The sequence below is a fragment of the Marmota marmota genome, unplaced genomic scaffold (assembly GCF_001458135.2).
Source record: "Marmota marmota marmota unplaced genomic scaffold, marMar, whole genome shotgun sequence".
Classification (NCBI taxonomy): Eukaryota; Metazoa; Chordata; class Mammalia; order Rodentia; family Sciuridae; genus Marmota; species Marmota marmota.
Genome location: NW_026000240.1, coordinates 27,397,994 through 27,425,592, shown reverse-complemented (window position 1 = coordinate 27,425,592; position 27,599 = coordinate 27,397,994). Strand labels below are relative to the sequence as shown.

The 27,599-nt window shown below is 34.1% G+C and overlaps 1 protein-coding gene and 1 non-coding gene across 2 annotated transcripts in view; both read left to right on the top strand.

Moving 5' to 3' along the window:
* The window catches only part of Ppp2r3a (protein phosphatase 2 regulatory subunit B''alpha), a 170,222-nt gene that overhangs the window by 121,552 nt on the left and 21,071 nt on the right, over positions 1 to 27,599 (top strand). Inside the window, exons 8-12 of the mRNA XM_048794539.1 lie at positions 425 to 511; positions 4,857 to 5,013; positions 7,307 to 7,355; positions 7,968 to 8,057; positions 27,013 to 27,188. Of these exons, the coding sequence (XP_048650496.1) occupies positions 425 to 511; positions 4,857 to 5,013; positions 7,307 to 7,355; positions 7,968 to 8,057; positions 27,013 to 27,188 (559 nt within the window). The remainder of the gene's footprint in view (positions 1 to 424; positions 512 to 4,856; positions 5,014 to 7,306; positions 7,356 to 7,967; positions 8,058 to 27,012; positions 27,189 to 27,599) is intronic.
* LOC125613648 lies at positions 18,941 to 19,047 on the top strand. The gene has a single exon (XR_007344214.1). It is a non-coding gene; the product is annotated as a U6 spliceosomal RNA (small nuclear RNA).

Here is a 27,599-nt window from a genome sequence, read left to right as displayed (position 1 = left end):
AAGGCTCTGATGAATAAAGCTTTAATAACCAGAATAATGCGCTCTTCAATCATACCACCTTGACGGCCATCCTTCTGACTACTGATCAGTCATAAGACCAACCTAGGAGATACTACCCCCACATTTGCCTTCTCAGAACATTCAGCCAATAAACACTACTTGGGCATCACTGTATAAATGAGAGGTAAATAAAGGTAGGGATGTGTAAGCAGTTGGGAAAGTAAGACTTGAGAGCAGAAAATTTTTTCTTCCCAAAATTATAAAAGCAGATTCAAAATATGTAGATGTAGGTTTATTTTTCACCAGGAATTATACCTGATATCAAAACTTAAATTGGTTCAAAAAAAATATTGCCTCCAGATATACTGGTAAAATAATGGAGATCTTTAATATTTTTATTTGGTTTTGTTTTCCTTGGAACCAGGTTATTCAGAGAATATTCTACACGGTCAACAGATCTTGGAGTGGAAAAATTACTTCGACAGAGATAAGAAAAAGCAACTTTTTGCAAGTATGCCTCTCATACAGTGATATAAAGAACAATTTAATCCTTTTACTTCATTTAACAAATATTTGAGCACTTACTGTATGCAAAGCTTTATCACTACTTTTAGACATTAAGCGTTTATCAGATACCTATAGTGAGAGACCAGAATGTGTTGGAGGGGGAGGGGGAGGAGGAAAATTGAATAGCAAGGCATATCTGCCTTAAGGCATGCACTGTGGAGCAAGAGAGAGACAAGCACAGACAGCAACAGCAGACTTGATAGATTCCACAGACAAGTGTAAAAGGTGCAGAGAAGGTTTCATAGAAGGGATGGCATGTGGTCTTGACTTGGAGGCTATCAGGAGTTTACCAAGATAAAAAATTAGTTCAAAGGGAATTCTGGACAGAAGAAGCAGCATAAGCAAAAGGCAAAAACATGAAAGTGTCATGTTCAAGAACTGCCAAACAGTATTAAGTGGCCAGAAGCCCTTGGGAGAGTGACCATTGATGAGGCTGGAACCGGGTTGGGGAAGTGCCTTACTAAAGAAATAGAAGAATATGGACCTGATTCTTTCTGCAGTGAGTTTATCCAACTACTGCTAAAGAACAGTACTAAAAACTCCTTTAAAATAGGAATACATTTCATTCAGTTATTTTATCAAATGAAAGTATTGACCACTAGTGGGAGCCTTTTACTGAGGTAATCTTCATGCCTGATCACAGCTTCTATAAAACTAAAGTAGAATTGTTTTGACTTAAAAACAAATGTTTTTGTTTTTGTTTATGCAATGCTGGGTATTGAACCCAGGGGCACTTTACCACTGAGCTGCATCTCATGTTCTTTTATTTTTTTGAGATAGGGTTTCACTAAGTTGCTGAAGCTGACCTCAAACTTGCAATCCTCCTGTCAGCCTACCAAGAAATGTTTTATTTTAAATGAATCTTATTAAATGAAGCTTTGGCAAATAATACAACCTTATTACTCTTTATTTTCTCCCGTGACAGTCATGGTATTGAAGATTTGGCCAAATTAACAGTTCATAATAGATTTTAAAACATTTTGTTCTAAAATGATCAGTAATTTTGATGCTTATTGAATACCTGATGCCTACTTCAGTTCTCAGTAGTATTATGGAATGTGTTAAGATGATAGTATTTCCATAACATCTTTTTTTAAATTTTTAATTGTAGATGGACATAATAACTTTATTTTATTGTGTTGTATTGTATTGTGTTGTATTTATGTGGTGCTCAGGATCAGACCCAATGCGTCACACATGCTAGGGAAGCACTCTACCACAAAGCCACAACCCCAGCCCTCCATAACATCTTAAGAACAATGATAATACTCCCTCACATTTTCTGAAGCACATTATCATTTGTAGTTTTTGAATCATTATTATTATAATCAATTTTTTACTGATAATAAAACTTGAGTCTCAAATATAATTGACTATATTGCATAAGAGCATATAGCAGGCAGGTTGCTGAACTGGAAATAGAACTCAAATGTTCTCTTCTTGGAGTGTAATTTATTTTTGTCTCCCTTTTCTTCCCTATCTCTTGCCTTAGTCTTTCTTTTAGTATATGAACAACTATTCCAAACTTGCAAATAATATGGATATATCTAGATTAAAAGATAAGCAAAAGTTGCTCTTTGTCTTTACTCTGCCATTTCACTCTCCTTCCCAGAAGGAACCCATATTATCTGTAGTTTTATTTCCTTGTAAATGCATATATGGAATATATAATTTTGTGTGGCTGCTATTATGAGGACTTTTCCCCCTAATATATGGGTTCATACTTACTATTCTGGTAACTTGTTTATTAACAGTGTCTTGGACTTCTTTCATTTCCATTCATGTAAATCTATCTCATTTCTCCTAACAACTGCATTATCAATTGCATGCTGCACTTTAATTACATATTCCTCAATTTCAGATTTTCTCTATTACAGTGGTGTAGAAAACATCCTTATACTTTCTTTTGGCTGTATATAAGCCAGAAATTTCCTACAGAATAGACCACTGGAGGGAAAATCCTGCATCAGATGGCATTTAAAATTTTAACTTGATAGATTCTGCCTGGTTCATACCTTCACTTACATACTCACCAACAAAAGAAGACATTTTTCTTCTTTATGTTGTGACAATCCAGTAGGTGAAAGATTTGTTTTATTACTGACAATATTCTGCTTTATACACATGAAAAGATACTTTATAAAACAAACCATTTACAAGAAAATTTATAACACAGAAGAAAAACCACATTTTACTCCTCTAATGCAAGTAGTGCCATTTTTGTATGTTATTCTAGCCCCATTCATATGCGTGTATGGATTTTGGGGATTTTGCACAGTTCTTGATATGTATAATCTTGCAGCTTATATTTTGCCCTTACTACATCATGGTTTTCCTATATTTATATGTAGACTATAATTTTTACTCACCACAAAATCTTCCATTAATCAGATTTGCCATAATTTAATAATTTCTGTTGTTTTCAATTTACCAGAGCATTTTGGTTTCTGTCTGCATTTAAAAAATAATTTTATCAAAGTAATGCATTTGTATTATGATACAGTCCTCTCTGTCCTTTGATTTTCATCTTGAATTCCATTTTATTTTCTACTAATATTAATACATATTTTCCTTTTCATTGATTACTTTTCTTAATATTACCTTTTTATATTTACCTTTCTTTTTTTTTCTGTAGGTGTAACCTCTTATAGCTATTCATATACCAAAATCATCTTTCTAGATTTGGTTTTCATACTCAATCAAAAAGTCTTTCGGGGAGCTGGGATTATGGCTCAGTGATAGAGTGTTTTTGAGTGTTTGCCTGGTACATGTGAGGCACTGGGTTCAATCCTCAGCCACATAAAAATAAATAAAAATAAAACAAAGGTTATTGTGTGCATCAACAACTAAAAATATTTTTTAAAAGTCTTTCACTATAGTATTTCATGAAAGACTTTTTTAAAAAATATTTTTTAGTTGTTGTGCACACAATAACCTTTGTTTTATTTTTATTTATACTATAGTGATATAGCCACATCAATGTTTATAGCAGTTCAATTCACAATAGCTAGACTATGGAACCAACCTAGGTGTCCCTCAATAAATGAATGGATAAACAAAATGTGATAAATATACTCAATGGAATATTACTCAGCTTTAAATAAGAGTGAAATTAGGGCATTTGTCAGTAAATGGTTGGAGTTGGACAATATCATGCTAAGCGAAATAAGCCAATCTCACAAAACCAAAGGGCGAACATTTTTTCTAATATGCAGATGCTAATTCACAATAAGACGGGGAGTACTGGGGAAGAATAGCATTACCTTAGATTAGGTAGAGGGAAGTGATAGGGAAGGAGGGGAGGGGATGTTGGGATAGGAAAGATAGTAGAACGAAACACATTATTACTGTATGTATATTTGTGACTATATGACCAATATGATTCTGCAACATATACACTCAGAAAAATGAGAAATTATATCCTATCTATGTATGATATATCAAAGTGCATAAATTCATTCTACTGTCATGTATAACTAATTAAAACAAATTAAAAAAAATTTAAAAGTCTTTCAGTAGGGAGATTAAGCTCATCTATCTTTATTGTGATTATTGACTTATCTGACCTTATTTCTGCCAACTGACTTTTGTTCTATTCATTGTTTCCTTAAGGTTTCTTTTTGAATATTCCATTTCTGAAATTGTTCATTTATCTACTCATTTAATTTGGCTCACTATAGAATTGTGTGTTTATAATCTTTACTTCTGATGTTTTCCTTAGGGATACATAGGGAGTCAAGAAACTCAGTTTTCTTCTAGCTCAGGATCCTGCAGCTCCACCCACCATGCCTTCTATGCAAGGCCACCACCATATGTTACCACAATTGTGTGCATAACTAATCTTATAGTATCCTTGATTTCATTACAAATAAATGCTGTATGTGATTCCCAAGCTTCTTAATATTGCTCACATAACTTTGAAAAGTTAAGAGCAGTGTTAGTTTATGGCCATGCATTTTAAGTCTATCGTCTGATTGTTCTGTGCCTGCCAGTCTGGGGACCTTTGAGAAGTTACAGCCCTCTTAGTGATGATCCTTCCCTCTCCTTGCTTTTGTATCCTCCACATCATTTAGCCTTTTGCTGATAAGTATACCACAGAGCTCAATAAATGCTTGTAGATGAATCAGTTGATTAAAGGTAGTAGCAGGTTACCTATTAAAAAAAAGTACCTGGTTTAGTACAAAAGACAAAATTTTAAATTCAATTTAAAGCAGAAACTTGCTAGACTACAATGCCTAAGCTTGTTTTTCATAATTTTAAAATTAATCTTCTATTCATACTATTTTCAGACTCTATCCCTTTTAGAAGAAGAGGAAGATATAAATCAAATTACAGATTACTTCTCCTATGAACATTTCTATGTTATATATTGTAAATTCTGGGAGCTAGATAGTGATCATGACCTGTTCATCAGCCAGGCCGATCTGTCTCGATATAATGACCAGGGTGAGTAATTCTGCAGAGGCTAAGACTTAAACATTTTGAAAATGTTATTTTGAAAAGTTATGTAAACTATTCCCACTCCTTATGAGAAATTTCTATTTCTTAAATTCTGTGGCTAACCGGATTTCTTTACAGAGCCAAGAATTCTTTTGTGGAAAGTTGTTTTGTTTTGTTTTGTTTTTAATTTAGAGGCCAGATTTATAAGGGGTTTAAAGGTAAGTAAACAAAACAAACAAAGTGGCAAGACTTTGTAGTGATGTGTATCTTTATGATGATGAATTGAATAAAATTCACACCTCTGTAAATCTATATGAAAGAGTATATATATATATATGTGTGTGTGTATATATATATATACACACACATATATATATATACACTTTTTATAAACTTTTTCATTTAACAATATTTCTATAAAAGGCCAAGAATGAAAATAATGTCTCTACCTTATCAAGTTTTATTTTCAAGGACTCTTATAAAATTTTACTTTTTCAATTTAATTCCAGAAAGATATTTTCCTCTGACGATGAATTTTGTGTGATTTTGTAAGAAAAGAAAAAATTACATGTCAGACAATATTATGCTTTTTTCTTCATTTTTGCTCACTGCAAACTTAGAACCTATTGCCTACTGATTGAATATTCTTAACTAAGCACCAACATACAATGATTCATTCTTCTGTCATAAGATTATTCCTGTTCTGTCCTTAAATATTTTCTCAGTCTTTTTAGATGTAACAGAGTATAGATCTTAAATAAATGTATTGAATATTGTTTGTTATTTGGTGTATCTGTGACTAATGGTTTGTGGCAGTTCTCCTGAGGTGCCAAGCAGACATAAAGTGGAAATAACTTCATGTAACTTATTTGATAAACAAATACATTAGTACTGTTACCTCCCATCATCAAGTAGTCATAACATTTTTGTCACTAAAATATACCATAAAGATGAATATATTCATAGAGGTATATGATCAGCCCTATTAGCCCTGTACCTTTCTATTACCCATAACAGATCATCCATACATGAGCCAGCCTCAAAAAATCATGCACAACCCTATGGACTCTAAAGCTCCCTTTCTGGTTGCTATAAATGTAATTTTCAAGTTCTCAAAAATCCTCTCATAATAGCAACTCACTAGATTCATTTGAATGGGAAAAAGTCCAGAAAAGCAGGCATCTAGTTCTGAATAAATGCAGAGACCTCTAAACTGTAAATAATTCTTCACTCAGCAACTGTGCTTAATGGGATAGTATGGAATAATATGATCTTCAGGGTTAGGAAATGGAATCATTGCTTCCAAAGCTAAAAAAGACTTAAGAAAAATCATAGCTTTGGAATTAAATATCCTTGCTTTCCCTGTATACCTCTTCTTTTCTATCTAGTACAAATTATTAACCCCATACAATAGTGCTCAATAAAGTATAGAGGGTCTTTATGTAAGCTTTTTGTGTGGCCAGGTATGACTCTCCTGGCACACACATTCAAAGTTTTCTTCTACTAGACTGATGTACCTTTATGTTGACTATATCTAACAGCATGCAGGAAAAACTAGATGTCAATAGCTGCTAACTCCCTATTAACCTCATCATGGGTCCTGAAATTCTAGTGTGTATGCCATTGCCTGGGGTACTTGTTAAAAGAGCAGGTCTGAGACCTAAGATCTCCTTTTTTTTTTTTTTAATTTAAATTAATGCCTTTAGCTGTTTGAATCACAGTGAGGTATACTGCTATAGATTTTTTAGCATCAGTTATCAAAAAGCAATATATCATCTTAAGATATAATTATCTATATAAATAAGACTTACAGATAGAATTTCTAAAAATTTTGTTATATCCTGGACTTTCATAGAATGGGAATATAAGAAAGTATGTTCATGATATGTTTTAGTTTCTTTTCTAAAACTCTGCTTAAAAGAATTCTCCATTGTTTTACTTGCTTTCATTTGACCTTTTTTTAGGAGCTGTAAAAATCAGTTCCCCCTTGAATTAATGCTGAGATAAAGTTTGTCTTGTTTTAGAGGAAATTTTGTCTTATGGATAACAAAAATCAGTATAAATTTTATACATATAAGCTCAACTACATAAATACTTTGCAAATGTCAAGCACATTCATTTCCTTGTTCTTTTTTAAAATTACGGGAAAAAAGCATATATATAAGAAAGATTTACTCATACTCTTGTCATAGAAGATTGTTATGGTTTAGCTTGTAGCAAATGAAAATAAATTTACCAGAAGTATTGCTTACATGAAGTATATTTCTAACTATCTTTGTAATTTGTTATTTACATTTAGCATCATCAAACAGAATTATTGAAAGGATATTTTCTGGGGCAGTAACAAGGTGAGAAAAAGTTCAAAATCTGAATTAAAACATAACTATCAGTAATAATGTAATAATCTCATATTAGAAAGGCTTCTTGTATAATTTGGCAGCACTATTGGGTCAAATAATATCCTAAAAAAAAAAACCCACAATCATGGTTTAATGTAAGACAGTAATTCTCTTTAACATAAGAATTAGTCTTGGGCTGGAGTAGTGGCTCAGTGGTAGAGCACTTGCCTGGCATGTGTGAGGCCCTGGGTTCGATCCTCAGCACCACATATAAATAAATAAATGAATAAAATTTTTAAAATCTATTGACAACTAAAATATATATATATATATATGTATTTAAAAAAAAAGAATTAGTCTTATACCTAAATACAGGTAACAATATTTGATACCATTATTTGTATTTATATTAGAAACCATATTTTCTTTTCTTCATATTTGTAAATATCTTCTGGTTTCACCCTGGAGGCCTTTAAAAAAGAAGTTAGGCCACAAAATGTGCTGTTTATGAGGTACCCAGCATTCTACTTTTTCAAAAAGTAGAATCCTTCCTCTCTAAGGAAGGATGTTATTTTATTCCTTAATTGCTCAGAAAATTTTACGTCTTGCATTTTTCTTCAGAGGAAAAACAGTACAGAAAGAGGGAAGGATGAGCTACGCAGATTTTGTTTGGTTTTTGATCTCTGAGGAAGACAAGAGGAATCCTACCAGGTATGACTTTTACATTTTATTTTCTTAGATGTTAAACACATGCACAAAGCTTTAAAGGTCATGACAGATATCTGTGGAAGCTGATTCTACCTGAGGATGCTAAAATGGGTTAAACTTAATCTCTGCCCTATCAGAGCTCTCAGTTTAGGGAAGGAGACAGACAGAATTCTTGGCCACAGCATATCATGAGAAATACTGTTAACCTACAGAAACAATGGTGGAGTGGCACATAAGCTGGTCTGGAGGGATCAGTAACATTAGTAAGCATTTATATGGAATATGGGAGTAGATACTTTGAATTTTAGTTCTTTTATGATCTTAATCGTTCAGTGGTAAATTGGAGAAGGAAAGAAAAGCAAATTGTGGCTGACTAGTATATAAAACCATGCCTTCATTCTCCCAGTTGGAATCACCTCTTCCTTTCCTTGACACTTTCAACCATTGATTTGTAGTTGTGAATTTATAAGTCTTTTTCTCCCCGTTACTGTGCCTCTTATTTAAGTCAGAAATACAGGTCCCTGGCTTTTATATATAATCCCTATCTTGTGTAACACAATGCTCTGTACATAATTTGTGCTCCTTATCAAGGGGGGCAGAGAATGCAATCTTTGATGCTGTGGTAAGTGTAACTGACTCAGCTATTTCCACATTAGCTCAAAAAGTTATGTAAATATTGGATATATGTTTATAAATCATTGAAAAATAAAAATAGCTTCCATATCTTAGGGTAATATGTTTTATTTTTAAAAAACTGTTTTCTACTTCAAATATAGTAATTTATTGTCTTTTCTAGATAATTTAGAAAACATTGAGGAGCAAAAGAAAAGCAAATTTAATACTAATAATTCTAATATCCAAAAAACATCTATATTATGTGATCTTTTCGTATATTCTTTTACGTGTTATTTGCCATTTTAGACTATTTTCAGTGTATTAAATCATTTTCTTTCTTTCTCAAATGGGGTATTGCTATGTTGCCTAGGGCTACCATCTCCTAGGCTCAAGCAATCCTCCTGTCTCAGCCTAGGCACATGCCATTGGATTAAATCTTAATTAATATAAATCCAAATTTTTCATGGAATATTCTCTAAAATGTCCTCTAATATTCATTACAGCTGAAGAGTTGGAGTATCCACTATTTTTCTATAGAATAAATTCCCAGAAAAGGAATTGCTAGTTTAAAAGGGGTAGAAATTTTTTAAGAAGAAAAATTGGTATGTTCATACATTTATCAACCTATTTCCTAGGATCCTTACTAACACTAAGCATCTTCCTATGAAAACTATTTTCCAATTTGATCAGTTAAAAATGCAGTATCATAATTTGTATTTCTTTGATTTCTAGGGAGGTTGGGTATATACAATTACATGTTACTTAACATTGGGGATACGTGTTCTGGGAAATGCATTATTAGGTGATTTTGTAGTTGTATGAACAATCGTGTGTACTTTCACAAACCTGGGTGGTATAGTCAATATCAACATGGCCTCTTGATGCAGTCAAGAAACTTGATAAAGTAGTACACCATAATGACAAAAATGGTAGTATAGTAAATATATAAACCAGTAACATAGTTGTGTATTATAAGGTCTTATGTATTGTATGTGCTATACTTTTCTATAATTGGCAATGCAGTAGGTATGTTTACACCAGCAACACAACAAACACATGAGCAATGCATTGTGGTACAATGACAGCTAGGACATCACTAGGTAATAGGAATTTTTCATCTCTATTATCTTATATGACAGCCATCGTATATGTGGTCTATCACTGACCAAAACATCATTGGGCAGTACATAACTGTGTATATTTCTGGGCCATTTTAATTTTGTTGTAGATGACTTGCCTTTTTTGTATGTTTTGCTCATTTCTGCTGGATTTTTTAAAATATTTTTTAGTTGTCAATAGACCTTTATTTTATTTATTTATATGTGGTGCTAAGAATCGAATCTGATGCCTCACACATGCTAGGCATGTGCTCTTCCACCGAGCTAAAACCCCAGCCCCAATTTTTTAAGTGTATTATTTTATCACAAGTATAACTTATTGCAAATTATAAAATATATGTAATCTAAAACCTTATCATAAAATTTATTCATAATTTTATGACCTATAATTAACAGTTTGGTCTATATTGTTCTACTCCCCCTCTTCCTTCCAGCCATCTCCTGCTTATCTTCCCTTTGCTTCACCTCACTTCCTCTTCCTCCTTCTCTTTTTCCCTACTTCACATGATATGTTATGATAAATGGCAGCATGCAATACCTAGTTTGGGAACACATTTTTCACATACATTATATTTCCATCATATATATATGTATGTGTGTGTGTGTGTGTGTGTATACATATTTGTCATTAATACATTATTTTGAATGGTTGGTATTGTTTCAGTTAGATTATCTAAATTTCCAAAGATTTGAAGACACTGCATTTTTTTTTTTGGTGTTCTGTTACCCCTCTCAATTTCAATATTTAAATCTTCATGTTTCATTTTTCCTTAATTGTGGAAAAGCTTTCCTCAGATATTTCCCATCCATCTTTTCGTCTTTCTGGAACTCCTTTCATGTCACAGAAACAAATTAAGAGAATCAGAAATAGTAGTTAAGAGTTAATATAACAAATTGTTTGAATACATGCTTGCTGTCCTTTCTTCTCTCAGCTTCTTTAAAGAACATAAATTATAGAAACTAGTAATTAAAACAAAGAATTTGTAATATATGTAGCTGTAATATGTGTAACAATAATAGCACAAAGAGGAGGAAAAGGAAAGGGGGATATATGAGTAACAGTTTAATGTATTACTGGAATTAAATAGTATAAAACTGAAGAACATTCTGATAAGTTAAGATGTAAATGATAGGGCTGGGGATGTGGCTCAATGGAAGAGTGCTTACCAGGCTGCAATGACGTCCTGGGTTTGATCCCCAGCAACATACACATACAATGTATATGATAAATCCTAGAGAAGCCAGTAGGAAAACAATTAGAAAATGAATAGTGAAAAAAAAAGGATTAAAATGTTAGAAAATATATTAATGTGCCAGGCTCAGTGATGCATGTCTGAATCTCAGCAGCTAAGGAGGCTGAGGCGGGAGGATCACAAGTTCAAGGCCAGCTTCAGCAACTTAGCAAGCTCCTAAGGAACTTAGTGAAACCCTGACTCAAAATTAAAACTAAAATAAAAAGGGTTGAGAAATGTAGCTTAGCAGTAAAGCTCCCCTAGGTTCAATCCCCAGTACAAAATTTAAAAAGAAAGAAAAGAAAATATTTAAATGTAAAATGAATTTTTAAAAAAAGCACAAAGGGAAAACTCTGAGATATAAAAAACAAAAAGTAAAGCAACAGGTATAAATCCAATATATCAATAACATTAAAGGTTACTGAATAAAAAATCCATCAAAATGCAGAGATTATCAGGCTGGATATAATTATAAAAATAGATTTAAAGGTACAAAAAGGAAAAGGACAGGGAAAAGTCATGCAGACAGTAGTGGTAAGAAAGTTCATGTGGTTATACTGAGGGAAAGAAAATAGACTGTAATACAAAAACTATTCTTAAAGACAAAGAAAGACATTCTTCTGTGACAAAAGAGTCAATCCAACAGGAAGACATTGTGATTATAAATATATTTGTACCTAACAACACAGCCCCAAAATACAGGAAGCAAAAACTAACAGAATTGCAGGAAGAAATAAACAATTAAACAATAATAGTTGGAGACCTCAGTGCCCCGTTTTGAATGATGGATTGGCAAGCCACAAAGATCAACAAAAAAACAGCAGTTGTGAACAACATTATAAATACTATAACCTCCTCAATCTAACATGCAGTAATACAACACTCCACCCAAGAACAGAAGAATTCATATTCTTCTGAAGTACACATAGAACAGTCTCCAAGATGGGACATATGGTAGGCCTCAATAAATATTTTAAAAAGTGAAATCATACAATGAAATAAAGTTAAAATTAGTAACAGAAGGAAGCTTGTGGATTCACAAACCTAAGGACATAAACTGTTTAAATTACCAATGAGTCAAAAAAAATACATAAAAGATATTAGAAGATACTTTGAAAAAAATGGATTAAAACACAACATACCAAAACTTGAGATGATAAAAATGAAAATGCAGTGTACCATAACTTATGGGAGGTATTGAAAGCAATGCTAAGGGAAATTTATAGTTTTAAATGCATATATTAAAAAAGAAGCAAGGACTGGGGTTATAGATCCATGGTAGAGCACTTGCCTCACCTGTGTGAGGCCCTGGGTTCAATCCTTAGCACTACATAAAAACAAACAAGTAAAGATATTGTGTTCATCTACAACTGAAAAAAAAATTAAAAAAAGAAAGAAAGAAAAGAAAAAAGATCTCAAATCAGTAATCTAACCTTTCACCTTAAGACAGGGGTGGGGTGGTGGGGGGCAAATTAGCAGAGCAAACACAAAGAAGAGTAAAAATTAAAATGGATAAATGAAATAGAGAAAATCAACAAAAGCAAAAGTTAATTCTTTGGAAAGGTCAGTAACATTGATAAGCCTCTAGCTATACTCATCAAGGGGAAAAAGGAATAGAGTATTAAAATTGGAAATGAAACAATGTCATTGCCAACATTACAGAATGTTATAGAAATTAAAAGGATTATAAGGGAAGACTATGAATGAACATCTTTATGCTAACAATATAAAGAAAATGAGCAAATTCCTGGAGAAACACAAAGTACTAAACAGGCTCAAAAAGAAAGAAAATATCTGAATTAGAAAAACAAACCCAGACTGAGAGGGCTTCACTGGAGAATATTACCCAACATTTAAGAAAGATTTAATGGCAATTATTTATAAGCTAGAAATAGAAGATAAGAGAACTTTGACACTCATTCTATCAAGTCAGTTTTACTCAACAAAATACAAGGAAACTAAATCCAACAACATATAAAAAAGAGTATGTCGTGACTACATGAGAATTATCCCACAAATGCAAGGTTGGTTTAGCATCTAAAAAATAAATGTTATATACCATATTAACAGAGCGAAAGATGAATCAGGACACACACAATTTAAACAGATCTATTTCAAGCAGTGAAATAGAAGATGCCATCAGAAGCCTACTAACTAAGAAAAGCCCAGGACCAGATGGATTCTCAGTTGAGTTCTACCAGTCCTTCAAAGAAGAATTAATACCAATACTCCTCAAATTATTCCATGAAATAGAAAAGGAGAGAACACTTTCAAATTCATTCTATGAAGCTAGTATCACCCTGATACCAAAATCAGACAAAGACACATCAAGAAAGAAAACTTCAGACCAATATCCCTGATAAACATAGATGCAAAAATTCTCAATAGAATTCTGGCAAATCATATACAAAAAACATACTGAAAAGATAGTGCACTACAATCAAGTGGGGTTCATTCCAGGGATGCAAAGTTGGTTCAACATATGGAAATCAATAAACATAATTCATCACATCAACAGACTTAAAGACAAGAATCATATGATTTAATAGATGCAGAAAAGCATTTGATAAAATATAGCACCCCTTCATGTTCAAAACACTAGAAAAACTAGGGATAGTAGGAATATATCTCAACATTGTAAAAGCTATATATGCTAAACCCAAGGACAACATTATTCTAAATGGAGAAAAATGAAAAGTATTCCCTCTAAAAACGGGAACAAGACAGGATGTCCTCATTCATCACTTCTATTCAACATAGTCCTAGAAATTCTAGCCAAAGTAGTTAGAAGAAAGAAAGGAATACAAATAGGAAAAGAAGAACTCAAACCATCCCTGTTTGCCAGTGACATGATTCTGTATTTAGAAGACCCAAAAACTCCACCAGAAAACTTCCAGAACTCATAAATAAATTCAGCAAAGTATCAGGATATAAAATTAACACCCATAAATCAAATGTGTTCCTATACATCAGTGATGAATCAACTGAAAGAGAAATTAGGAAAACTATCCCATTCACAGTAGCCTCAAAAAAAAAATTCAGGACTTATTCTAACAAAAGAGGTGAAAGACCTCTATAATGAAAACTACAGAACAAGAAAGAAATTGAAGAAGACCTTAGAAGATGGAAATATCTCCCATGTTCTTGGACAGGCAGAATTTTGTCAAAATGGCCATCCTGGGCTGGGTTGTGGTTCAGTGGTAGAGAACTCACCTGGCATGTGTGAGGCTCTAGGTTTGAGCCTTAGCACCACATAAAGACAAATAAAATTATTGTATCCATCTACAACTAAAAAAAAATTTTTTAAATGGCCATCCTACCAAAAGCACTATACAGATTTAATTCAATGCAATTTCCATTAAAATTCCAATGATGTTCTTCATAGAAATAGAAAAAGTTGTCATGAAATTTATTTGGAAAAACAAGAGACCCAGAATAGCCAAAGCAATCCTTAGTGAGAAAAGTGAAGCAGGAGGTATCACAATACCAGACTGTAAATTATTCTACAGAGCTATAGTAAGAAAAATGGCATGGTATTGGCACCAAAACAGACATGAAGCCAATGGTACAGAACAAAAGTCACAGAGACAAACCTACAAAAACACAAGACAAAGGTACCATAAACATACCAAAAATCCATATGTAGCCAAGTGAAATTAAACCCCATCTCTCCTGCACAAAACTCAACTCAAAGTAGATCAATGACCTAGGCATTAGACCAGAGACCCTGTGCCTACTAGAAAATGTAGGCCCAACTCTCCATCATGTCAGCTTAGGAACTGAATTCCTCAACAAGGCTCCTAAAGCACAAAAAGTAAAATCAAGAATCAATAAATGGGATGGTATCAAACTAAAAACCTTCTTCACAGCAAAGGAAACATCAAGAACATACATAAAGAGCCTACAGAATGGGAGATAAATCTTTGCCATCTGCACATCAGATAGAGCATTAATCTCCCGAATAAACAAAGAACTCAAAAAACTCAACACAATAAAAAATAAATACATAAAAATAACCCAGTCAATAAATGGGCAAAGGAACTGAATAGGCACTTCACAGAAGAAGAAACCCAACTGGTGAACAAATATATGAAAAAAATGTTCAACATCTCTAGTAGTTGAAGAAATGCAAATTAAAACTAAACTTCAATTTCATCTCACTCCAGTCAGAATGGCAATTATCAAGAATACAAGTAACAATAAATGTTGGTAAGGATGTGGAGGAAAAGGTACACTTGTACATTGCTGTTAGGACTGCAAATTGGTGCAACCCCTCTGGAAAGCAATATGGAGATTCCTTAGAAAACTTGGAATGGAACCACCATTTGACCCAGTTATCCCCCTCCTCAGTATATACCCAGTGGACTTAAAATCAACATACTACAATGATGCAGCCACATCAATGTTTATAGCAGCTCAGTTCACAATAGCCAAAATATGGAACCATTGCAAGTATGCTTCAATATATGAATGGATAAAGAAAATGTGTATGTGTGTGTGTGTGTGTATACACACACACACACACACACACACAATGGAATATTACTCAGCCATAAAGAAGAATGAAATTATGGCATTTGCCAGTAAATGGATGGAACTAGAGACTATCATTCTAAATGAGATAAGCCAATCCCCAAAAACTAAAGGCAGAATGTTCTGATATTCAGATGCTAACTCATAATGGGGGCAGGTAAGGAAGAAAAGAAGTATTTTGTATTAGAGGGGAATGAAGGGAAAGGGAGGGGGAATGGGAATAAGAAATATAGTGGAATGAATCAGACATTACTGTCCTATGTGCATATATGATAACATGACCAGTGTAATTCTACATCATGTATAACCAGAAGAACGAGAAGTTATACTCCATATATGTATAATGTGTCAAAATACATGCTCCTGTCATGTATAATAAGAATTTAAAGAAATAGAGCAAAGATGAAAATTACATAATTGTCCCAGAAAGTAGTCTGAAAAAAGATCCACTACTGCTTCATGATAAAAAACATTCAATAAGGCCAGGTTTGGTGGTGCACACATGTAATCCCAGCAGCTCAAGGAGCTGAGATAGGAGGATCACAAGTTCAAAGCCAGTCTCAGCAAAAGCAAGGTGCTAAGCAACTCAGTGAGACCCTATCTTATCTCTATGTCTCTACATAAAATACAACATAGGGCTGGGGATGTGGCTCAGTGGTTGAGTGCCTCTGAGTTCAATCCCGGGTACTGCCCCCCACGCCCCACCCCCCAAAAAAAAACAGTCAACAAATTTAGAAGGAAATTTCCTCAATCTGATGAAGAATATCTATGAAAAATCCATAGCTAACAACTAGTTAAGGTGAAAGATTGAATGCTGTCTCCCTAAGAGAAATAAAAAATAAAATTAAAAATAAGAATGTCTGCCATCACGATTTCTTTTTTTTTTAATATTTTTAGTTGTAGATGGACATAATACTTTTATTTTATTTATTTATTTTTATGTGGCACTAAGGATTGAACTCATTGCTTCACACGTGCTAGGCAAGTGCTCTACCATGAGCTATAGTCCCAGCCCCTGCCATCACATTTCTTTTTTTTTTTATTTTTTTTAGATGTATGGACCCTCATTTTATTTGTTTATTTATATGTGCTGCTGAGAATCAAAGCCAGTGCCTCACACATGCTAGGCAAGCACTCTACCACTGAGCCCCAGCCCCAGCCCCTGCCATCACCATTTCTATCTAGCACTGTATTGGGAGGTTCTAGTCATGGCTATTAGAATTTAAAAAAAAAAAAAAAGAATATGTGTGTGTGTGATGTATGTATGTGCATGTATGTGTGTATGTATTCATATACATACATATGAATAAAATAACATCCAAATTAGAAAGGAAGAAGTAAGGCTATTTATTTGAATATGACACTATATATAGGAAACTTTAAGAACTCAATTTTTGGTGTGTGTGTGTGTGTGTGTGTTTTTGTTTGTTTTGTTTTGTTTTGTTTTTGTTTTTGTTTTTGGATACCCAGGAATGAATTCAGGGCACTGGATCACTGAGGCACATCCCTAGCCCTATTGTGTATTTTATTTAGAGACAGGGTCTCACTGAGTTGCTTCAATTTTGCCGAGGCTAGCTTTGAACTCTCCATCGTCTTGCCTTAGCCTCTTAAGCTGCAGGGATTACAGACATGTGCCACCATGCATGGGAGAACTCAATTTTAAAAAACTGGGGGCTTCGGATAGCTCAGTGGTGGAGCGCTTGCCTCGCATGTGTGAGGCACTAGGTTCAATCTTCAGCATCACATACATACATACATACATACATACATACATAAAGCAAAGATATTGTGTCCATATATAACTAAAAAACAATTTGAAAAAAACTGTTTGAACTTAACAATTTGAAAAAAAACTGTTTGAACTTAATAAAGATTAAATAAGGTTGCAGGGTATAAGATCAATGTTTAAATCTATTTTGTTTCTATGCACTAATGATGAAAAGTCCAATGTGAAATTAAGAAAATAATTCCACTCATAAACTGGGCTCAGTGATGAACACCTATAATCTCAGTAACTCTGGATGGAGGGTGAGGCAGGAGAATTGCAAGTTCAAGGTTAGCCTGAGCATTTTAGTGACACTTTCAGCAATTTAGGGAGATCCTGTCTCAAAATAAAAAATAAGGACTGGGAATGTAGTTCAGTGGTAAAGAGCTCCTGGGTTCAATCCCCAGTACCAAAGAAAAGAAAGAAAATTCCACTTATAATAGCAATAAAATATCTAGGAATAAATTTAACAAAGGAAATATAAAAATTATACTCTGGAAATTATAAAACATTGAAATACACATGAAATGAAAACATCCCATGTTCATGATTCAGAAGGCTTAATATCATTGTCTAGATATAGTTGTTCCCCAAAGTTTCTCGTGTTAGAAGCTCAGTTCCAGTATGGCAATGGAGTGGAATTAAGAGAGGGTGCAAACTTTAAGAAGTGGGTCTTAGTGCAAGGTAATAAGATCTTTGGGCGCTGCCCTTTGAGGAATTAATGCTAGTCTTGCAAAGTGAGTTCATTCTCCTGAGAGCGAGTTGTTATAAAAAGAATAAGGGTAGCTCCTCTCTGCTTTTCTTTCCTGTCTTGACATGTGTTCTCTCTCTTTTGCACATAATCCCACCATAATGCCATCTACCATGATACGACACAGTCAACAGGACCTTCACCAGGCCAAAACAAAGGGACCACCCAGCCTGGACTTTTAGCCTCCAAAACTATGAGCTAAATAAACCTCCTTTTTTATATGTTACCCAGCCTCAAATATTTTGTTACAGCCACAGAAAACAAGTAAAATTGTTAAGATAGCAATACTCTCCAAACTGACCTGTAGATTCAAAGCAATTACTAACAAAATTCCAGTTATTTGCTTTTTAGGTTTTTGTTGTTACTATTTTTCTAGAAATGGAAAAGCTAAATCTAGAATCCATAAGGAAATACAAAGCAATCAGAGATACCAAACAATCATGAAGAAAAATAAAGAGATATAGGACTCATACTTCCTGTTTTTAAAACATACCACAAAGCTAAAGTAAATAAGACTATAGAACTTGATTAAGGATGAACATATAAAAAAATAGAAATGAGACTCCAGAAATATATTTATGGCTAATGGACTCTCTACAAGGATGCCAAGAAAATCCAATTGGAAAGAACAGTGTTTTCAACAAATGGCATTGGGGCAACTGGATATCATAAGCAAAAGAATAAATTTGTACCCCAGTCTTACCTTATACACAAAATTAAAAGTCAAACAGATCACAGGCCATAACATAAGAGCTAAAACTACAAAACTTTGAGAAGAATATACAAGTAAATTTTTATGCCCTTGGTTAGGCACAGTTACTTTTCTATGACACCACAAACACAAGCAACACAGAAAAAAAATGGATTAATGGGTGCTTACTTCGGCAGTATATATACTAGAATTGGAACGATACAGAGAAGATTAGCATGGCCTCTGCACAAGGATGACATACAAATTCGTGAAGTATTCCATATTTTTAAACTAACCTCGAATCTTACTGTTCATAAAGAGGCTTTGGATTCTAAAAAAAAAAAAAATGGATTAATGGGATTTCATCAAAATTCAAAGCTTTTGTGCTTCCTAAGACATCATCAAGAAAATGAGGGCTAGGGTTGTGGCTCAGTGGCAGAGTGCTTACCTCACACATGTGAGGCACTGGGTTCAATCCTCAGCACCATATAAAAATAAATAAGCAATATAAAGATATCGTGCCCATGTATAATTAAAAATTTTTTTAAAAAAGACAACTTACAACCTAGGAGAGGATATCTGCAGATGATATCTCTGATAAAGAACTTGTATCTAGAATATATAAATAACGCAACTCAGCAATAAAAATACACCCAGTTTTTAAAAAGAACAAAAAAATCTAAATAGGCATTTCTCAGGCGAAGATGGGTGAATAAGCACGTGAAAAGATATTTCACATCATGAATCATTAGGGAAAAGCACATTAAAACCACAAGATAAGGCTGCGGATGTAGTTTGGTGGTAAGCAGTTGCCCAGCATGCATAAGGCCTTGGATTCTGTACGTAGTACTACAAAAAGTAAAAACCACAATATACCACTTCACACCCACTAGCAAAGCTGTAATCATATAGTCAGATAATAACAAGTGTTGGTGAGGATGAAGAGAAATCAGAACTTTATAAACTACTGGTAGGAATGTAAAATGGCAAAGCCACTTGGAAAACAGTCTGACAGTTCTTCAGACAGTAACTTAGAGTTACTTACCTTATGATTCAGTAATTCCACTCAGAGGTATATACCCAAGAGAAATGAAGACATATCCACACAAAAATCTGTAGCAGCGTTATATCTAACAGCCAAAGAGTAGGAACAACCCAAATGTCCATCATTTGGTGGGTAAACAAATGTGGTATACCTATAAAATCAAATATTATTTAGTAGTAAAAAAAAGAAATGAAAGGGTTGGATTTGTAGCTCGGTGGTAGAGTGCTTGCCTTGCATGCGTGAGGTACTGGGTTCAATCCTCAGTACCACATAAAAATAAATAAAATAAAGATATTGTGCCCATCTATAACTAAAAAAATTTAAAAAAAAAAAAGAAATGAAGTACATAATACACATAGTTGAATCTCGAAAACATTTATGTGGAAAAAAAAAAAAAAAGATGGCAGGGCTAGGGCTGTGGCTCAGCAGTAGAGTGCTCACCAAGCACGTGCGGCGAGGCACTGGGTTCAATCCTCAGCACCACATAAAATAAATAAATAAAATAAAGATATTGTGTCCAATTACAACTAAAAAAAATAAAAAATAAATTTTAAAAAAGATGGCAAACACAAAACACCACTTACTATATGAATTCATTTACAGTTATGTGCCACAATAATGTTTTAGTCAACAACAGGCCACCACATGTGACTATCACCTAGTGATAACATAGCCATCTTAGTTTATATAAGTACATGCTTTGATGTTAATAGAACAGTGAAACTGCCTAACAACATTCCTCAGAATGTTTCCTTTTGTTAAGCAATGAATGACTATATATGAGTTGTCCAAAACAGGCAAATAAGTAGATACAGAAAGTAGACTAGTGATTGCCTAGTCCACCGGGGGCCTGTGAGGAAATGAGAAATGAGTGCTAGTGGGTATGGAATTTGTTTTGGAGATGATGGAGAGGGTCCCAAAATTAACTGTGGTGACAGTTATACAACTCTGTATACTAAAAAACATTGAATTATATTTTTTAAATGAAAGTATGATGTGAAATATATTTCAGTACATTTTTTTAAAAAAGGATTGAAATAAAAGAGAGTATATTCTCTGACCAAAATGGAATTAATATAGAAATCAGTAAGAGAAAAGTAAATGATCCAGGTACAATGGCATATGCTTATATAATCCCAGCAACTCAGCAGGTTGAAGCAGGAGGATCACAGGTTTGAAGCCAGCCTTGGCAACTTAGTGGGACTCTGTCTCAAAATAAAATGAAAAGGGCTGGAAGTATATTTCAGTGATAGAGCAACCCTAGGTTCAATCTCCAGGACCATAAAATAAAAAGAAAACAAAATTAGAAAATCTCTACACACTTGGAAACTGAAAAAATACTTATAAATAATTCATGAATCAAAAAGGGTTACTGAAGAGGAATTAGGATGTTTTAAAAGATAATCGATGAATATAACAGTCAACACAAACACATAAAAATGTTGACTTAAATTTTCTTGAAAGTCACTAATTAGTAATACTTGCCCAAGAAGAAATACATAATGTAAATAGACTCATATCTTTTAAATATATTTATATTAAACCATTCAGAAAAAAGAAATCTCCCAAGCCATATAATTTCATTGTATTCTTCCAATCATTTGAAGAAATACCAAATCAAACTCTTGTTTAAGAAAATGTAGGGCTGGGGTTGTGGCTCAGTGGTAGAGCACTTGCTCATGTGTGAGCAGCACTGGGTTTGATTCTCACCACTGCATATAAACAAATAAATAAAGGTCCATCAACAACTAAAATAAATATATATTTTTTAAAAGGTTAATAAAATAAATGTTTTTAAAAAAGAAAATGTAATAGGAAGCATTTGACGGAAATCAACTTTCTGGCCTATGAAAGAAAGACACAGGTGGAAAAAGGAGTTTCATGAAAATAAGTAATACACTCAATAAAGTGTTAAGATACTGTGTACAAAGGTAGGTATTAAGACTGCATATCTGGTCCCAGCAGGAATAGATATGAAAAATGTCTTTGTGGTAGATTGTTTTGTGGACAGACTCTTAACAAGCCTTATTTTGGTGTGTTCTTCAGTCCCTGCCCCAGTTTTTATTACATTCTGCTTCTGCTTTAGTCATCTCTCTAGGTGTCATCTTTAGCAACTATTTCACTCACTTTTATTATACATGAGGGCACTAGGCCAGTGCCTTTGAATATAGTATGTGCTAAAATATGTATACCAAATGTATGAAGGAATACACATTTAGTTATTCCCTTAGCATAATGGAGTTTCCTGTAACTTTGTTCTTGAATAGCTTATAGGAGTTTATATCAGGGTAAGAAATCACCAGTCCAGAACTCAATTTCATCTAGCCCAGGAACAAGGAGTAATCTTGTTTATGTCTAAAATTGTACAAATATAATTTGTCATTGATAAGTGTATCCTTTGAAAATTGATGGTAAATATAACAAAAATTAAACAAATTTTTCCTTCTGTGTGCTTTTCTGTTTTCTAATTTTTTTCTAATGAAGAATCACTGCTTTTAGCCTCTGAGAAGATAAATTAGCTTTGGTAAGAAAAATATTTGAAGATAGGTATTGCAAGAAACTTTAGAGAGTATTCCGTACTTACAATAAGAAAATTCCCTCTGAATATTTCTTTCATGTGTTTATCCAACCAGCCATTGCTTCTGAACTTTCAGGGATAAGTAACTACCAACTGAGGCAGCCTGTTTCATTTTTCTAGGTCTGTACCCAAAATCACCTTCTGTCTTTTGAACACTGATCTTTATGTTCTCTAATTCTCACAGCATCACAAGGAATTTCATCTTCCATGTCCTTCATATAGATATTTAAAGGCTACTATCATGACCCTTTGGCAGGTATTCAGGCAGTATCTATCTCTCTGCATTCTAACCTTATCTCATTGGGGCTATCACATAGCATATGCTTTCGCTTTAATTACTGTACAAACTGTTTTATCTTAGTTCTTAATTGAAAATGTAAGTGGCAATAAAGTACATCAGTTTACATTCCTTAGTAAAATAAGTTGCTTTTCGCTTCTGTCCTGTTAGGTCCTTGTCAAAATCAAAATTGGCTTTCTTCCTTTTGGTTCTCTTAAGTAATGAGGAATTTTAAGATTCTTAAAGACCAGTCAAAGGAGATTCTTACAGACCAAAGGAAATTTTACTACCCTTTTAAAACTAAAAGCATTATTTTAAAAATAAAGACTATGATGTAACAGCTAAACACTACCACATTTATTGTAACTCTCAGTGGATAAGATATGTCTCTTCAAGGTTTTTCCCCACAATCAGGAATTGTTTCAAAATGAGGCAATATTCTGCCCTTTTTTTAAATATAACTCTAAGAATAGATATAAGGTTGGACCTTACTATGGCCCTGTTGTTACCTCATGTTGGTTGTATGTTCCCTCTGTTCTTTAATAGTAACATTAAACATCAAGTTGGCACAATTTTTAGAATATAGTTCTCAAAAGAACTTTGCAAGTATTACATTTTCAGTTTGTTGCAATTATATAAAATATATCCTTCTCAGAAAAGATACACACAGATCTTAGTGTGACTGACTTGGAAAAACAATTAACAGTAATTATTTTCTCTCCCCAAAAGAAATTTTTACAAACCATTAAATGTATGGTGGTTCTTAATATGGTTTCATGCCTACAAGTGGGAATATAACCAGTAGTGTTCTAAAACCTCTAGAGTTTTACTTTGCCATAAAATTAGTGGCTTTTAAAATATATATTGTTCCCTATTTCCAGTTAATTCTGCTGGTTTCATATTCTGTGATTATATTGATGATACAGTTATAAAGGGACAGTGATATATGACAAAGTGGCCATAAATAGTTTCTGAGTGAAGATACCAGCTTAACCATATGTAGCAATTTTTGTCTATCTTGAAACCCCACTAAAATGCCTACAAAGAGGTTTTTTAGGAGAATAAACCCACAAAAATAAAGGAAATAGGAAAAGAGATAATAATAAAGGTTTGGAAGCTGGAAAGCAGATAAACTTGGCAGACTGCTAAAATTCTAAGCCAGCAGAGGGGAAAAATAAACAAGCAGATATACTAAGCAAAACTTCCAAACATTCAAGACTTGGGTGTGTGTACCTGGCACCTGGGAGCACTTGATCAGCTGAAGTTGTGAATTGGTCCACTTTATGTTGGGCCAATGTAGCATCCATACCTGAGGATGGGTAACTTACAAAGGAAAGAGGTTTTATTTTACACAGTTTAGGAGGTTCAAGGGCATGGTACTACCATTAGTTCAGCTCTGGTACGGACTTCATGATGGATGGATCACAGTAACAACAGCTCAGACAAGAGAGAGAGAGATCACATGGCAAGACACCAAGTCAGAGCAGGCAGGAAGGGGCCAGTCTTGCTTTTCTATAATAATCCTCTCTAGAGAACTGCCTTAATTGCTTCAGAGAGCAGAACCCTAGTGACCTAATGACCTCCCATTACTCACCACCTCTTAAATGTCCCACTGTCTCTTAAAACCATCCCACTGGGAACCAAGACTTTTAACACAAAAACCCTGGAGGATACACTTTTGTCCCAACCATAGCAGATACTAGATTGAAAACAGATTAAATGAGCTGAGATTCCCAGTCTTCATTTCTTTCTCAACAAACAGAATGCTCTCTTCCTGCCCGAACCTCCAAGCAAGAGACTGAAAAGTGCTTTTCTGAGGAATCTGACTAGCCTAAGAATAAGGGCATGAAGGTTTGAAAAAATGGCATGAAGGTCATGCCCAAGGAAAGAACCAAACCAGATCATTTTACAGTAAATCCCAGAGTCAACAAACCAGTGGATCAAAACTTCCAATCAGCTTTCAATATCTGCTCTTAAGAATAAGCAGAAACAAGGGCTCAGAAGGTATCTGAGTAGAGCCTCTTAACAAAAGATAGAGACCAAACAAATGCAGGTGATAACTCAGAGAAACAGACTTTCAAAGAAAAGAAAACTTCAGCAACAACAAAACACTGATTAACATCCTTAGAGAGATAAGAGAAGGTTCTTTTATAAAATAGGAGTATTCAGGGAACCACTAAAAGAACTATAAAATCAAAACTATAATAGCAGAGCCGGGTGTGGTGCGCAACTGTAATCCCAGTCGTCTGGGAGGCTGAACCAGGATGATTTCAAGTTCAAAGTTAGCCTCAGCAACTTAGTGAGGCATTTAGCAACTCAGCGAGACCCTGTCTCTAAATAAAAATATAAAAAAGGGCTGGGGATATGGCTCAGTGGTTGAGCATCCCTGGGTTCAATCCTCAGTACTGAAAAAGGGAAAAAAAAAAAAACTATAATAGCCGAATAAAAAAAATCAGAATATTTAGAAAATAAAGCTAAGTAAACCTCCCAGAAAGAACTATTTTTTAATTTTTTTTTAGTTTTAGGTGGACACAATATCTTTATTTTATTTTTATGTGGTGCTGAGGATCGAACTCAGTGCCTCATGTGTGCTAGGTGAGCGCTCTACCACTTGAGCCATAACCCGAGCCCCAAGAACAATTTTTAAAAAGATGAAGCAATCAAAAAATAAAAACAAGGTCAGAGAAGTCCAGTATAAATAAAAATTGAAATACGATGAAAGATTAATATGTGATTTTTAAATTGAGCCACAAAAGTAAAAAGAAGTAGGTAAAATTAATTTTAATTGCACAACTTACTTACTCTAGTATACTCAAAATATTACCATTGTAATATGTAATATACATTACTGATGTTTTACATTCATTTCTTCATATTAAGTATTCAAAAATCTGTTGTATATTTACACTTAGAATATTTCATAATGGACTAGCCACATTTCAAATGCCTGGTCTGAATAACAGAAGTTGTAGAAAAAGAGAACAGAGAAGAAGGAAGAGTGATAGGAGAGAGAAAATAATTTATAAAAATTTCCAAAGACTGAAAGATACTAGTTTCCAAAGTGAATAGGTTCTCAGAAAAACCCAGCAAAATAGATGAGTTAGATCCAAAGACACTCCATCATATTTCAAACCACCAGGGACTCAGAGTCACCTCTGTAGGTTACAGTGAAAGGATCAGATATCAACATGGATTTAAACTTCTGGGTAACACTGGACAGACAAAAGACTATATACATCAGTGCCTTTAAACATCTGAAGGAAAAGCTACACCAATCTTTAATTCTATAACTAGTCAAAATACAAACTAAGAGTAGGAAAAGGGAACTTTCCAACATCCAAGATCTAGGCTGGGTGAAGTGTTGTACACCTGTAGCAGGAGATTGCTTGAGTCCAGGAGTTTGAGGCCAGTCTGGGCAACATAATGAGACCCCACCTCAAAAAATAAAAAGATCAAAATATTTACCTGCTGTTGAAGAATGTGCTAAAGAAACAAAGAATGCAGGAAATGTGAGATATAAGAAAGGTATCACTAGGTATCAACAGGATGAAACTGTGAACCAAGCATAGAGACCAAGCCGACTAGATTAAAGAAGGTCAAAAGAAACCAAGGAAGGCTTCATCAAGAAATGCAGTTGCTACAGGGTACGGTGGTACTCTTTCTGTAATCCCAGTGATTCAAGAGGCTGAGGCGGTAGGATCCCAAGTTTGAGACCAGCTTCAGGAACTTAGCGAGACCCTGTCTCAAAATAAATTAAAAGAAAAGAAATTAAAAGGGCTGGAGATGTATCTCAGTGGTAGAGTGCTTTGAGTTTAATCTCCAGTACTGGAGGGGAAAATACAATTGCTAAAATACCTGATGGGACTAAATGTGGATTTAGACAGCTGGCAGAGATTTGGAGGAGGGAAGAAGTCAAGTACATGGAAGACTAAGCAAATAAGAGATTAAAGTGTAAAGTTATAAACTCAGTGTTGATGAATTTAAATTAAAAGTTTGAGAAGGGTGTGCAGGTAAAGTATATGAAGTAGTTAAAGAGCTATAACCTCATCTTTTTTAGAGCAAAATCAATAGACAGCTCTTACAACAGAAATAAAAGGAAAAATAAGATGTGTTACCTGAAAATATGAAGGTAAAAAGTAAAGCAGGTGTGGCAAATGGTTGATTCTGGGATGAGAAAATAAAGGGAGGAAAAGGTCTGCCATTTTTTTCCTAACAAACTTTATAGAACTATGTCCAATTCTGAAGTATATACACATGTAAATTAATTTAGGAAGAAACACAGGCAATAACAAATCTTGATGAATAAAGGACGCTTACCAGGCCCATGCTAAAATGAGTGTCCTTATCTCCTAGCATTGAGTATTGGTTCCGCTGCATGGACCTGGATGGAGATGGTATACTCTCCATGTATGAGCTGGAGTACTTCTACGAGGAGCAGTGTGAACGGATGGAAGCCATGGGCATTGAGCCTTTGCCATTCCATGATTTGCTGTGTCAGATGCTTGACTTGGTGAAGCCAGCCAATGATGGTGAGACCCAATAAATAGCATATGGCACTGTTTACCTTTTTTAACAGAGTGGGGCACATAATACTACATAGGTCCTAACTTCTTTAACTTTCCAGAGTCTTTTTTTTTTTCCACAGCACTATGAAGTGAACCCAGGGCACTTATTTTACTACTGTGCTACATCCCTAGCCTTTTTTTAAATTTTGAGACAGAGTCTCGCTAAGTTGCCCAGGCAGGTCTCAAACTTGCCATCCTCCTGCCTCAGCCTCCTGATCTGGGATTACAGGTGTGCAACACCATGCTTGGCTCCAGGGTCTTTCTTGTGGGCTTCCCAAGAACAGAAGTGTTTGAAGTTTCCCCTTGGCTATTGAGTGGAGAACCAGCAATAATGGCAAATGCATTGTTTAAAAAAAAAAAAAAAAAGATTTTTCC